Genomic DNA, 13,829 nt, shown 5'->3' with positions numbered 1-13,829 from the left:
CCGCTCTCAATAGTATACCCATTGGCCCCTAATTCCCTCCTTTACTCACCTACATTGCCCCAGTTTTCAGTCCAGAAGCCCTTCTTTCTTTAAAAATGGCATTTCAGTGCAATCACCAACACTCCTTCTTGTAGAATAATGGGATAGGAGACTTCCGGATTCGAATCCTCTTTCCTTCATTTTCTTCGTCTGTTTTACACACCAAAGTGAACAGTTGTCGAAAATCAATACCTTGAGTTTCTGCAAATCCTTTCAGTAGAATTCAGCAACATACACTGAAATGTCTACTCTGTAGCAGGCTATTCTAGCTAGGCTTTGGGAACCCTCAAATAAGTAACGGACTCCCTGTCCTCAAGGAGCTGGTCATCTTGTGGGAAAGACAGCACACACAATGATTTGTAATCCAGAGGGATCAATGTTGTAATGGAAGTGCAAACAAAGGCCAGTGGGAGCAACTGATTCTGCTAGGGCCAGGGGAAGGTGGGGATTAGGGAAGAGGCATTTGGACGTGCTCTGAAGGATAAAGGATAAGTAGAATGTCTATAGAGCAGGAAGGGGAGAAGCCCATTCCAGAGAGAGAATGGAGCATGCATTTGGAGGAGGCACATAGTCTGTGACAGAATCTTCCTATGTGGGTGTGAGAAGAGGAGTGTGCAAGTGGTGAGACTTGAAAGGTGGACTGTGGTTAGATGGTAAAGGAGGCCTTTTATCTGTTCATTGATGCAGTGCTTATCCAGTAGAATGTTCTGTGATGTTGGAGGGAATTATCTATTTGCACTGTTCATCAATACGTGTGGCTCTTGCGTATTTGGAATGTGGCTAGGATAACGGAGGAACTGAATTCTTAATGACATTTAGTTTTTTTTATCAACTTTCTTGAGATATAATTAACATGTCAAAAGATTCACCCTTTTAAAGTGTACATAAAATGCCTTTTTAGTAAGTTACAGAGTTGTGTGACCATTACCACTATCTAATTTTAGGACATTTTCAATCATTCCATAAAGAAGCCTCATAGCCATTAGCAGTCTCTCCCCTTTTCACACCCTCCTCCCCCAGCCCCTGACAACCACTAATCTACTTCTCTCTCTATGGATTTGCCTATTCTGGACAGTCCATATAAACGCAATCATGCACTTATGTGGTCCTTTGTGACTGGCTTTCACTTAGCATAATGTTTTTAAGATTCATCAATGTTGACAGATCAATTTATCATCACATATATCAGTATATTATTCTTTCTTGTGGACGATTAATATTCAGTTGTATGAATGTACAATATTTTATTTATCCATTCCTAAATTGATGGTCATTTAGGCTGTTTTCACTTCTGGGTTATGAATAATGCTTCTGTGAACATGCGTGTACAAGTTTTTGTGTAGACATATGTTTTCATTTCTCCTGGGTATGTACCTAACAGTGGAATTGCTGGGTCATATGGTAACTCTATATGTAATCTTTTGAGAAATTGCCAAACTGTTTTTCAAAGTGGTATGATGTTTATTATAATTAATTTAAATGAAATAGCTACATGTGGCTACTGACTACATATTAGACGATGCAAATCTAACAGCTTTCCAATGGGGGCATGGGGTATAGTCTAATACAGTGGTGAGGTCATGAGCTCTGGGGACAGCCCACCTGAGTTCCAAACCTGACTGTTCTACTTAACTATCCTTGAGCAAATTACCTAACCTCTTTGTGCCTTAGTGTCCCCATCTATAAAACGGGAGTAAAACCTAATGGGTTTGTCCTGAGGTGAAAAGACAATATATGGAAGGCTCTTGGAATATATTTAATAATAATTACTACTACTGTTAATATTGGTGGTCCTCAGAGTACATTGTGGTTGGTACGTAATTATCAACTCCCAAACTAAGTTTGGAAACAGATTTGAAAGTGACTTCCTTGATTCTATTCCATCACTGAGTTAAGTTTGTCCCTGTTATCTTTTAGCTATGTAGGTCACTTTTCATGGTGAGTCTATGTGTTCAGAGCAGTGATTCTCAGTTGGAGACAGTTTTGCTGCTTCCAGAGGACATTAGTCAGTGTCTGGAAACATTTTTGGTTTGTTACAGTTTGGGAGTGCTACTGGCATCTAGTGAGTGAAGGCCAGTGATGCTGCGAAACATCCTGCAATGCTCAGGATGGTCCTTCTCAACAAAGGATTGTCTTTGTTGTGAGTAGTGCCAAGGTTGAGAACCTCTGGTTTCTTACCAGGTCCTACTTAATTATCACAGGGTTTGAGGTCAGCTTTCCTATGAAGAGAGAGCATAGCATTATGAAGTGTATGAAATCCTCTGACAAAACAATTTAGGTGGGATAATCTAAAGCTTTAAATCCTGAATCTTGATTACTCTCAGATTTGTTGACATATGTTACCAGTCAGCCCTACTTTGTCAGCCAACACCAAACATTTTGAAAAAAAGCGTATTTTTTTAGTCTGTGGTTTAGTAAGCAGGTGAGCCCTCCCTTAGTCACCCAGTCTTGAACTTTCTTTTCCCTTGCTTTGGGCTGCCTTTGTGATTTTATTTGAAGAACATGTTTGTTTTCGCCCCAGTGAAGCTGATGGCCAGTTACTTTCTTTTCTCAGTGTCCTCCATGGCCCTCGTCGGAACTGAGTCATGTTCTTAGAACTTTTTCCTCTCCCCCTTCCAAGTCTTGGCTCTACTCTTATGCTCAGCCTCACGGACGTTTGCTTGTTCTCATACACGCTCAGCCTGAGGAAACTATTAGGTGTTTTCAGGGTCACCAGGAGGGAAGCTGACTCCTGCATGTCAGGAAGGCTGTGTCTAGAGGAGAGCCTTCTCCTTCAAGCCTCAGGATACAGCTCATTGTGGATGTTGGGCACTAGCCAGCAACTCTTATGAATACTGTGGCTACTTTACATGGCTTTGGGTACAAAATTCCAACTGCCTTTGGAATTCCTGGCCATCCATATGCCCTAGAGGGCCTCTTTCCTGTCATAAATTGTTAGGAATAACGCTTGAGGGACCATCAGGACCCAGGTGGGTTTATTTCTTACCCTACAATCCCAGTTGTGGGCACTGCCAGGACCACCGTTCCAACTATAAGTTCAGAGACAGTCAGAGCAGCCACTGAGTGACAGGGAGCAGTGACAGTGGGTTCTGTTGACCTGTCTACTCAGTGGCATACAACTGGCAGGCTGATGTCTGGCTGTGGGCACCTCCCTTTTGGACCATCCTTTGTATTTCCACTAGGTGGAGCAAAGTCTGGCCAAAAAACTGCTTGCAATGTGGAAACCACAAAGAAATACAAATAAATAGAGAACATTGCAATCTGGGAAATAAGGAGAGGGGAAACATATCTCATCCTATTGAATTCTACGGCTTGTTGATACAATTCTGGGCTTTCCCAGTGTGGGAATTAAAGTAGGTCATTCTCCCAGACTTGTAGATGGCCAGTCCTGCATGGGATGCTCTTACTCACTCAACTACATTCCCATGGCCTTGATTTATTTACTTTTGGTTTTCTTCTTTCCATACTTTCTTCTGTGGGAAAGCAGATGAGCTGTGTATATATCTTCTGTTCCTAGTGCCATCATCTCCCTCAGAGGGCCACAGCTAAGTTTTGATTCATGATCTTAGGTGTTTTAAAGAATTTAATTTAAACTTGTTTTGGAAGAGGTAAAAGTGAGCGGAAGACGATGCAAGAATATTTGTGGCTGGGAAGGGTGGGACCTAGAGTCAAGTTATAAAAACATGTCTGTTTTTATTTTTAAGTATCAAGCAAGACAGATCTATGTCATAACACTGTTTCATCAAACATTCTTGCAGATCAGAGGCATCTGTTCATGGCAAAAGTATTCATGTTTTTCATAATTCTACATGCCTTTTTTGCTCACCCTTTCCTAAATTATGTTCCTCACCTAAACTTGGCAGTTTCACTCCATTTGTATTAAAAATGAACCTAACATAGAAACAACAACAAAAAACTCCACAGCTTCATTTATTGCTCGGCCATCGTGGCTCAGTAGTTGAGCATCGACCTAAGAACCAAGAAGTCACGGTTTGATTCCCAGTTAGGGCACATGCCAGGTTGTGGGCTCCATCCCCAGTGTGGGGCATGCAGGAGGCAGCTGATTAATGATTCTCTGTCATCATTGATGTTTCTTTCTCTCCTCCCTTCCTCTCTGAAATCAATAAAAATATATTAAAAAAATAAAACAAAAAAAAAAATAGAACTCCATAGCTTCATTTATTGGTCAGAAATCAGTATTTTCCCTTTAGTGGCTTCTTTGGGTGAGAAAGTTAATATTTGGCTTTTTACACTGGGATGTTGGAGCATTATAGCTCCTTAGTACTAGAATAGTGTGAGAGTTGAATAGTATGAGAAGTTCATCATCCTGTGTATTTTTTTCTTATTTCTTTAAATATATATATGTATATCTATTCAATTTCCTGACAGGGAATTGAACCATGTCCTCCCGGTTCATAGGTCGATGCTCAACCACTGAGCCACACCAGCCAGGCTCACATCAGTTTTTAACTACACAAAAATAACACATGTCCATAACAATGTTAAATTATGTAGAAATACAACAATGCTTAGAGTAAAAGGTGAAAGTCTGTGGTTTGGTGTGTATTTTTGGTGGTTTTTGTGCTTATGCTGCCAATTTATAGATATACAGGGTGGACACAGGTAGGTTTACAGTTGTGAGTACACGAAACACAGTTTATTTTGTATTATTACTTATTATTATTGTATTATTTGTATTATAACTGTAAACCTACTTTTGACCCAACCCTTTAGTAATAAATTCACATATGTGTGTGTGTGTGTGTGTGTGTGTGTGTATCTCCTATAAATAAATGTAAAGTTGGTGGTATGTGTAGGGTTCTTTATTGTCTTTCATTTTTTAAAACAAAAATGGGGTAATTTATAACATGCACTTTTTAAAACCTAAATATATTACATTATACCTTTGATTTTTTTTTCTTTTTTAAACATTTTAAAAATTACATCCAATATTTTTTTGGTGTTTTTATTTTTTAATCCTCACCTGAAGGTATTTTTTCCATTGATTTTTTTTTAGAAAGAGAGTGGAGGGGAGGAGGAGAGAGAGACGGAGAGAGGGAGAGAGAGAGAGATGAAGAGAAGAGAGGAGAGAAGAGAAGAGAAGAGGAGAGAAGAGAAGAGAAGAGAAGAGAAGAGAAGAGAAGATAGAAAAGAAGAGAAGAGAAACATCTATGTGAGAGAGACACATTGATTGGGATCAAGCCTGGGGAATCGAACCCAGGACCCTTCGGCCCGCTGAACCAAACCGGCCAGCGCACCTCTGATGTTTTTTAAATGCTTGTATGTTATTGCATTAGACCTTTATTTATTTAATCACTCCTTTATAGATAAACATGCGGTGTCCAAGTTTTTTCTAGGTAAACATTGTTGTACTTAATTTCTTTCTGTAATTGTGCTGGATTCCTAGAAGTGGCATTGGGGATTGTGAAGTTATAGGATATGAAATTTGGGTTCAGTCGTGCCAAATTGCTCTCCACAGTGGTTCTATCAGTTTACATTCCCATTACTAGGGTATGCAAGGGCTCATTTCCCCAAAGTGTGAGCAACATTTCTTGATCTATGTCCTGTGCTTATTCTTGAAGAGGTTCCTTCTGATTCTTAACATGGGCACTTGGGGAACATTTCACTTTACTTCCTCAATAGTTTGTAGGTCTCTAACTAGCTTAGCTTCCAGTCCCTTCTCTGTCTGCAATCCCACTGTTCCATTTGCTGAGGAGGAGGATTCAGCTAAGGACAGGGAGCCTGTAGCTAGAGAAGTGTAGAAATGCCTGCCCAGGTGCTGAAGGAAGTGGTTTGTAGTCCCCTGGAAAATGTCAGGTAGGTGCTCTGGAGCAAAATGTTGCCCAGTTACTATGTAACACACAAGTCTAATTGCATGCCCGCCCAACCAACCACCTATTTGTGATGGTCATCCCAGGAGAGGGGACCTTTGGAAGTAACATTGCTGAGAATACAGACTCTGGAGCCACACTAGCTCCCTATAATCTTGGACTAGTTAGTTAACTCAGTTTTCTCATCTGTATAATGGGATAATAGCACCTAGCTTATAGGGTTATTGTGAGGATAAATTGAATAATACTTACAAAGCACTTAGAATAGTACCTGCCACCTAGTAATTAGTAAATGCTAATCTTTATTATTGTTATTATGTTTGGGGAACCTTTAAGGCTTCCCTATTTCTTGACTGACTCAAGATCTGTTTCCAGTGGAGGAATTTAAGAATATGTTTTGGTTAACTCCTAGTCCAAAAGGCATGTGCGTTACTTTCCATATCATCAGATGAGAGGTGTTTTTCCAGCAATTGTTTTCTAATAATAAGGAACGAAATTGTAGAGCAGGTAAGTTAGAATATATACTATTATTCTGATTTGTACATCATTGTTGTTCTCTTGAGTAGAGAAAAGAGTGGAGGGTTACCACCAGCAAGGAAGTGTGATGTTGTCTCAAGTGTGGGAGTTGTGGTTCATCATTCTGACCACAGGGCTAGACCCCATGCAGAACACTGTGTACTGTACTGAGGTGAGGCGCTCTCTGGGGCTGCTTGACACCTGACCCCAACCTCCATTTGGTACATCCTGTCATCCTATTCTGAGGTAAAGATGGTTTTTGAGGCCTTTTTTTTTTTTTTAAAACCAACAGCTTTTTGAGATATATTCAGATACCATAAAAATCAACCTTTTAGATTGTACAATTCAGTGGTTTTAGTAAATGGAATCATACACCATGTGGTATTTTGTGACTGGTTTATTTCACTTAGCATAATATTTTTGCAAGGTGCATCCATGCTATAGCATGTGTCAGTATTTCATTTCTTTTTATGGCCAATTACTATTCCATTGTATGGGTGTATCACACTTTATTTATCTCTTCATCAATTGATGGACTGTTGCATCCTGCACTCCCCCTACTGGGAATCGAGCCTGCAACTGGGACATGTGTCCTGATGGGAATCGAACCGGCCACCTCTTAGTGCATGGGACATTGCTCAGCCAACTGAGCCACACTAGCCAGAGCTACGTTTACCTTTTTTTGTTTATTTGTTTAATATATTTTTATTGATTTCAGAGAGGAAGGGAGAGGGAAAGAGAGATAGAAACATCACTGATGAGAGAGAATCATTGATTGGCTGCCTCCTGCACACCCCCTACTGGGGATCAAGCCGCAACCCGGGCATATGCCCTAGACCGAATCGAACCCCGGACCCTTCAGTCCACAGGCCGACGCTCTATCCACTGAGCCAAACCAGCTAAGGCGAGCTATGTTTAACTTTTGAGGAACTGCCAGATTATTTTCCATAGCAGCTGTACCATTTTACATCCCCACTGACAATGTATGAAGGTTTCAATTTCTCCACATCCTTTTCACTTGCCTTTTATATCATAACCAACCTAGAGTGTGTAAAGTAGTACCTCACTCTGGTTTTGATTTGCATTTTCTTAATAACTAATGATTGAACAGCTTTTCATATTTTTATTGGCCATTTGTATATACTTGGAAAAAATCTATTTGATTTTTGGTCTGTTTTAAAGTTCCTTATCTGAAGGGAAAGGGGTCAGCCCAGGGGGAGATTTTCCTTTCACCTAGATTTAAGGCTCTGGCCATGTTACTACCTGTTCTCCTGAGTCTGGCCAATTGCTTTACCTTTCTGAGCTTTCATTACTTCTATCAGCATTGTCCGAAGACTGCCTGAGGCAGCCATTATCTGCAATAAGAGGCCCCTGTGGTTAAAGAAGTCTACTGTCTTGGCCTCTTTTGGAGATTCATGATGACCATACTCTACAGTTAAGCCACTGAAGAATCCTACAGTTAAGCCTAATGAGTCCTTTGTCAGATAAATGATTTGCAAATATTTCCTCCCTTCCATTTTTATGTTGTTGTTTTTTTTTCACTTTCTTGATGGTATCCTTTGAAGCATAACTTTTTAATTTTGACGATGTTCAGCTTATCTGTTTTTTCTTTTATCACTTGAACTTTTCATGCTCCACAACCTGGGCATATGCCCCGACTGTAAATCGAACTGTGACCTCCTGGTTCATAGGTTGACGCTCAACCACTGAGCAACACCAGCTGGACTCCTTAGTTCTTTTAATAAAAATAAAGAGAATTAACCCATGTACCCATCACCAACTTCAGCAATTTTGTCATGGACAGTCTTGTTTTATTTATTTCCCCTTTCATTTCCATTCCTCCCCAGTGAAATTATTTTGAAGCAAATTGTAGATTTCACATCATTTCAACCATAAATAGTTCCATTTGAATGTCTAAGAAATAAAAGGGTTCTGTTCCTCAAAATAAACACCATCCCATATCATACCCTAAAACATGGACAATAATTTCTTACTGTTATAAGATAGGCTCTTGCATGGAACCATTTAAATTAGATCCTGGGGTAAAAACTATTAAAAAAATTCAACTAATTATGACAGTTCTTCAGTTTTCATAAGTAATTAACCCTCACTAAGTATCCTGCTACTTAAAAAACGTTACTCCCCATCTCTGGCTGGGTGGCTCAGTTGGTTGGAACATCATCTTGTGTGTGGAAAGGTTGCGAGTTTGATTTCCGGTCAGAGCACTTACCTAGGTTGTGGGTTTGATCCCTGGTTGGTGCATGTACTGTAGGCAACCAATCAATGTTTCACCTCTCTCTCTCTTTTTCTCTCTCTCTCTCTCCCTCTCTTCCTCCCTCCCTCCTCCCCCCCTTGGCTGGTATGGCTTAGTTGATTGGAGCTGTTGTCCTGTATATCAAAAGGTTGCGATTCGATTCCTGCTTAGGGCACATGCCCGGGTTGGAGGCTCGATCCCTGGTAGGGGACATGCAGGAGGCAACTAATTGATATTCTTTCACGTCAGTGTTTCTCTTTCTCTTTTTTTCTCTCTCAAAATCAACAAAATTATTTTAAAAAATCAATGGCATTCTATCCTCAGATGAGGATTAAAAACAAACAAAAAACCCCACGTTACTCCCCAACAATACCCTTCAAAAGTGGTTCTCCAGCCACAGCTTTCTCTTTTTTCACTTGAACAGGTCTAGTGGTGGAGTTTTAATCATGGCAAACCCTTTTTTACATCCCTCAAAACTTTCATTGTCATTTTGTTTGGCACACATTCATTTCTAACGTCTGCCCAGTACTTAAAGTGAAAAATTAGCTTATGACTTTTGCCCTCAATTTCTAGTGTAGGGAGACTTTTTGGAAAAACCCTCCCCTTATCTGAGATTGCACAAATGTTCAGAGAAATCTGGGAAAATAAGGAGACCCCATGAGTACATTTTCTTTCTTTTATTAATCTTCACTTGAGGATATTTTTCCATTGATTTTTAGAGAGAGTGGAAGGGAGGGGGAGAGATACACAGAGAGAAAAATTGTTGTGAGAGAGAGACATTTATTGGTTGCCTCCCACGCCCCGACCTGGCTGGGGATCGAGCCTGCAACCAAGGTATGTGCCCTTGATTGGAATTGAACCCATGACTCTTCAGTCCAGGGGCTGACGCTCTAAACACTGAGCAAAACTGGCTAGGGCCTCATGAGTGTATGTTCTCCTTTCTAAGCTGTCCAAGGGTGCAAGCTGTGTGGCCCCCCACCCCTATTCTTGCCTGACTGACTGTGCCCATCCTCAAGGTAGAGTATTAGGGGTTTCACAGCAGATGCACAAGGCTGCTGAGGGAGAAATGGAACGTAGAATATGGAGGCTGAAAGACTGTAGAGATATGAGGCTATGAAAGAACGTTCAGTAAGAAAGAGAGTCTGTGCTATTCAAAATGTAGCAGATTTAGAGCTGAACAGACTTAACTGTGGGACTCTTCAGAGGCTTAACTGTAGAGCATGTACATAGTAAATCTCCAAAAGTGACCTTAGACTTCTTTGACCACATGGGCTTCTTATCAGCAGAATTGGCTACTGGGAGGGGTGGGGAGAGGGGGTTGAGGGTGGGGAGATGGTGTCTCTGGATAATGCTAACAGAAGTAATGAAGGCTTAGAACAGTCAAGTAATTGGCCAGGGTCGTGAGAATAGGTGGTCGCATGGCTGGTCTAGAGCTAGACTGCCAGAGCCCTGACAGAGTCTAGTTGGAAGGTAAATCTCCCCCTGGGTGTTACTCACTGGGGCTCCCTGGGAAGACCTCTGTCCCCTCAGTCAGAAGGCCTAGATTTTACTTCTGGGTCATTCACACTTTCACACCTTCAGTAGACTCCTCTGACAAGTGGGGATAGTAATAACTGTCTAGCCCTGTCACCAGCTGACGTAAGGAACAACTAAAATGGATATGAAGATAGTTTATAAACCTTGAGTTCTCTGCAAGAAAGATCATTTATTGTGTTTCTCACTGGTTAGTGCCACCTTTTCTGCAATTTCCCACTTCTTACAACTTACGGGAGTGATAAACTGTCTGGATGTTTTCTTCTGCTGTTTTTGACCATGAAATCTTAAGAGCTGGAGTAGATTTGGTTACCGCATAGCCTAAGGAGAGAGGAGGTAGTATTTGATTTACATAAGATCCAGGAAATGAGGGAAGGCATGGTGCTGGGAGCTGTGTTTCCAACGAGATCTTACTAAGTTTCACAATCCTTTATGCAGAAAAGCCAACTTCTAGGTGTTGCTTATGGAGTTATCTGGTGAATGGGAGACAAAACCAGGAGCAGCTTTGTTCCACTCGCCGTAATTGAAAAACAAATGTTGGGGGTTTAGATCAAGCCCCTTGAAGAAGGGACTTTTGCTTTTGAGGTGGCCTAAGTACTTTAAATCCCTCAGCTGAGAAATACAGATAATGAGATCCATAGAGGGTTTCCCAGTTCTTGCATCAAACCTCGGAGTAATATCCAGGTGCTTTCTTCATCTCTTAGCTGTTTATCAGGTTTCTATGGCCAGGAAAATGTTACCCACGTTGATGTTTGGGGATTCAGCTATATGAGCTTCATTTTTACAATCTCCTCTTTAGTCATTAAGTCTGTTCAACCATGTAACAATCTTTTATTGAGGGCTTATTTTGTGCAAGGTATTGTGAGGGACACAGAAGTGAGAGTTATGGATCTTGCCCTTAAATTGCGTGAGCTTTAGAAGAGGAGGTAAGCTGAGAATAAATAACTTTGCTGAGTTTATGAGCACAGAAAACAGGTAAGTGGATTTCCCTCTAAAAACACAACCAAGATGGTCTCTCTCTGGACAATGCAAATAATTGGTCTTATGACCTTAAACCTAGAGAGTCTGGTTTAAGGGACTGCTTTCAGGGACTCAGAGTTGAAGTGCCTTTAATAAAATGACTTTCATTTTAGTTTTTTCTGTGTGCCTGCCACAATTTGCATTCACCTTTCCACCTGATGTGGACCACATCTCTCTTTGTTTTGCCCAAAGTTTAAATAAAAGTGAAGGATGAAATCAGATTTAGTAGAGACCTGGAAGACTAATTTTCCTAATGAATTTCTCTTTCCAAGTTCTGAGCGTGTATCATGTAGTGTGAATGACCTCTGTCCCTCCTTTTGTTGTTATTCCAATCTTTGGTTTAAAGAACAGTTCATTAGAACAGTTCATTAGGAGACACGAAATGTGTCTGGGGACAGCTCCGAGCTTGGCTTGCTAATTTTCATATAATTCTTGGCTACTTGCCAGTTTGGTTGAGGTTGAACTGTTTCTAGGGCAGGAAAGTTGAACCTTGCATTTTGTTTTGTTGTGTGTGTGTGTGGTTTTTTTTTTTAAATCCTCACCCGAGGATATTTTTCCATTGATTTTTAGAGAGCGTGGAAGAGAGGAGGAAAGACAGAGAGATCAATGTGAGAGAAACACATCAATTGGTTGCCTCCTGCACACGTCCTGACTATGACCTGGGCCGGGGAGGAGCCTGCAACTGAGGTACGTGCCCTTGACTAGAATCAAACCTGGGACCCTTCAGTCCTCAGGTTGACGCTCTATCCACTGAGCCAAACTGGTTAGGGCAAACCTTGTGTTTTGGTATGAGGGCAAACAGGCTGCTGTTATGTTTGATAAAGCTAAGTTTGCAGATCCAGCAATAGCCCATTAACCATCAGTGACGGCCCACTGTCAGTGGTGAGTTTCAGAGACCGCTGTACTCTCTGGAGAGGGCAGCAATGTCCATCCATGAAAGTAATAAATATTGTGGAATGATTGATTGTCAGCACAAAAGGATTTTTTTGTTAGGGGATGAGAGAAGCAAGAGGCAGAAACCTTAGGAAGCTGTTGTAAAGTGGTTTCAGCTTCTGCTACTTTCATTTCTCCATTTAAAAGACTGAGACTGTACCATTGACCAGAGTATCTTCCTTCCACCTCTCCCATTCCCAGAGTATAAGAAAGTCAGCTGAAAGATTTGTCATGTTTTAGTAGTAAATATAATTAAGCAAAAAGAGAGCCCAAGATACTTAGTAAACCAGAAATTCCTGTCCTTGATATTTTTGGCACTACTGTCGTCATTCAAAAGAAAAAATGTGCTGATCAAAAGTACTCAGTGAAGACACACATTGTAGGGCCTCTACATTCTACCTCCAGCTGACCTTTGCTTCATCTTCCACCTTTCTTGGATGCTCCTTGTGTCCTTGTTTTCATGCTTTTGGCCATGTTTGGCCCTTTCTAGTATGCTCATCTTCCCACCCAAACCCTACACCTTATTTTAGTACCCATCTCTCAAAACTTTCTTTGGTCATTCTATCTCTCAACAGTCTCCCTTGTTCAAGCCCTTCTTGGACTTAATGTCTTTACTCCCCTCCAACATTTATTATGAAGTGCCTGTGTTTGTTTCTGCGTCTGCTATCTTTTCTTCCTAATTTGGTAAATACATAAATCCTCCAGGGCAAGACTAATTCGTCAATAGTCCATCCTTCTCATTCCCATGATATATCCTGGATGGCTGGATATATCAGGTTCCTGGGTGACTGTGACATCGGGTCCCAAAAGATACCAAAATGTTACCTCCATATGTGTTCAAGACATTTTGGAGCCAAAATAGGCCTGGTTGAAACGCTGGTTCCACTGCCTACTAGGTGTGGGTCCTTGAATGACTTGCCTAACTTCACGGAAGCTCATGTTTTTCATCTGTTAAATGTCAGATATCAACATATGTTAGGGTCCTCTCTCTCTGAAATATATCTTTTGGTGTTTAGCAAGTGATTACATGCTACATTAAGAGTTGTATGCCCAGCCTTCTTTCTGTGAAGACTCAATAGTAAGAAAGCATCCACAGGTTTTCATGGAGACCGTGTAGAAGAAATAAGCCCCGTGACTCGGAGAGCCCCTTGTCCTCCTCAGAAACCAGGAGTGGTGTGTTTTCTTGCCTGGGCAGGCTTGCTACACGTCTGCCTTTGTTCAGCCCCAGGACACAGATAAGCTAGTATTCTTGACTTCTGGCAGCTAATTGATCCTTAGCATTTCTACTTGGCAAAGTTCTGAAAAAATCTTTGTTCTGAGTTTGGAATTCTTCCCATGGAATTCCCCAAAATAATTACTTCAGGATCCTTTTACCGGTGCCCAGCCCCACATTCATGACGTGAATCAGGTACTTGGTTTGACTCTCATGGTGGCACTCACCGTGCTTTGGTTTTGAGTTAGTATTCCAGTCTGTTGTGTGTGTGTGTGTTTTTTTTTTGTCAGAACTCTAAACATTTAAGTGTGCCTGTGCCAACCTGAGGGAAAAAAGGTCTCTTATCTTAGATGTTCTGTGTATGCCTAATAGTCTCTACTCAGAGCTCCTGGAAATAAAATGGCCTTAGATCTGGACATTATCTCTTACCCCAGAAGCCTGGAAGTTGCTGTCCTATTCTGATAAAATTCTCTTTCTTCAGATTTCTTTA

At 41.0% G+C, this 13,829-nt stretch overlaps 1 protein-coding gene and 1 long non-coding RNA gene across 4 annotated transcripts in view; one reads left to right on the top strand and one right to left on the bottom strand.

Moving 5' to 3' along the window:
* Positions 1 to 631, bottom strand: part of LOC102258472 — a 2,120-nt gene extending 1,489 nt beyond the window's left edge. Inside the window, exon 1 of the long non-coding RNA XR_314269.2 lies at positions 50 to 631. This is a non-coding gene — a long non-coding RNA (uncharacterized LOC102258472). The remainder of the gene's footprint in view (positions 1 to 49) is intronic.
* The window catches only part of WBP1L (WW domain binding protein 1-like), a 58,400-nt gene that overhangs the window by 3,716 nt on the left and 40,855 nt on the right, over positions 1 to 13,829 (top strand). Inside the window, exon 1 of one of the 3 annotated variants that reach the window (XM_014549397.1) lies at positions 672 to 692. The exons of the other annotated variants lie outside the window; for them this stretch is intronic. Within the exon in view, the coding sequence (XP_014404883.1) occupies positions 690 to 692 (3 nt within the window). The 5' untranslated portion in view covers positions 672 to 689. Of the gene's footprint in view, positions 1 to 671; positions 693 to 13,829 lie in introns of those variants that run through there. 3 annotated transcript variants of the gene reach the window in all.

The sequence above is a fragment of the Myotis brandtii genome, unplaced genomic scaffold (assembly GCF_000412655.1).
Source record: "Myotis brandtii unplaced genomic scaffold, ASM41265v1 scaffold550, whole genome shotgun sequence".
NCBI lineage: Eukaryota > Metazoa > Chordata > Mammalia > Chiroptera > Vespertilionidae > Myotis > Myotis brandtii.
The sequence above is the reverse complement of the archived record's forward strand: the minus strand, read 5'-3'. Positions and strand labels throughout refer to the sequence as shown.